Source organism: Elephantulus edwardii, unplaced genomic scaffold, assembly GCF_000299155.1.
Source record: "Elephantulus edwardii isolate Elephantulus edwardi_28Jun2011 unplaced genomic scaffold, EleEdw1.0 scaffold00201, whole genome shotgun sequence".
Classification (NCBI taxonomy): domain Eukaryota; kingdom Metazoa; phylum Chordata; class Mammalia; order Macroscelidea; family Macroscelididae; genus Elephantulus; species Elephantulus edwardii.
Window position 1 is genome coordinate 4,563,235 of NW_006399951.1, and position 1,101 is coordinate 4,564,335.

The 1,101-nt window shown below is 46.8% G+C and overlaps 1 protein-coding gene across 1 annotated transcript in view; it reads right to left on the reverse strand.

Annotated features, from left to right (window-relative positions):
• The window catches only part of ADCY7 (adenylate cyclase 7), a 25,890-nt gene continuing 24,789 nt past the window's right edge, over positions 1–1,101 (reverse strand). Inside the window, exons 23-24 of the mRNA XM_006897138.1 lie at positions 322–446; positions 1–147 (exon numbers count right to left, since the gene is read on the reverse strand). Coding sequence (XP_006897200.1) covers positions 1–147; positions 322–446 — 272 coding nt within the window. The remainder of the gene's footprint in view (positions 148–321; positions 447–1,101) is intronic.

Consider the following 1,101-nt stretch of genomic DNA (forward strand, 5'->3'; position numbering starts at 1 on the left):
TCAGTTCAGCCCCAAAGCTTGAAACTTGACAGTGTCTGTGCAGACGAAGTAAGTTCTCAGTTCGCCCTTGCCCTTGACATTAATCAGCCCACGGCACTCACAGGAATAGCCCAGTCCTTGCAGGATGGTACATGTTTCTTCAGTGACCTGAAAAGAAGCCAAAGGAAGCATCTGTGGTTGTGACCACTAGAAACTGGCTGGCGAGCGGCAGCACCTCTTTGCTTTCACTCAGGAATGGTGCAGCTACAGTCTCATGCTGGCTGGTGCCAGGCCGGCCTTACACCCACTTCTGCAGGGAGTTCTCATTCCCCTGTTAATTACCTGAATTTTCCCAAGTTCTCCAGTGCTCTCCATTCGGCTGGCCACATTGACCGTGTTTCCCCAGATGTCATACTGAGGTTTCCGTGCCCCAATCACTCCAGCAATCACAGGCCCATGGTTTATGCCTGAGGAGAAGCTTGACAGTTAGTGGACCCTATAGGCAGAGCCACGGGCTTCAGTTCTTAGGAACACTTGAGGGTCCATCCCCCAGACACACCAGGTGCTAACTACCAGGACAGTAGTAATTCATTATATGTAACACGATTTGAGTGGTTATATAAAATAAATTCATGAGACACAATGGGAAAGAAAAATCCTGTTTCCCAAAGTGTTCAGCTGGGTTTTGCCTGGGAATTAAGACACGTGTTCCTGGGCTCTGCTTTCCAGATACTCAGGAAGTCTGTGTTAACACTTTTCTAGTATTTACTAATCTCCCTTTTAACCAAGAATAAATGGGCTTTGAGCACCAATTCTTATCGCTCACAGATTAGATTTCCTAATTTTGCTTTGTCCTCGGTGTTTTACAGTCCTGTTTACTGCAGGTAATTTTGGTTCTCCTCCCCCTCCTCTTTTTTTTGGGAGTAATGACTAGTTACAAATTTAAAGGTAGCTTTCTAAGTGATATTTATCCAAATTCTGAGGTGGTAAAATCAGGTGAGGTGTTTCTAAAAATTTCTGTACACACGTGTAGAGTTGTGCATTCACTTGCCTGGAGCAGGCTCAGGGCTGGTCCCAAGCTGTCTCCCCTGCACACACTCCCCTGCCCCCAGCATGTCTCCC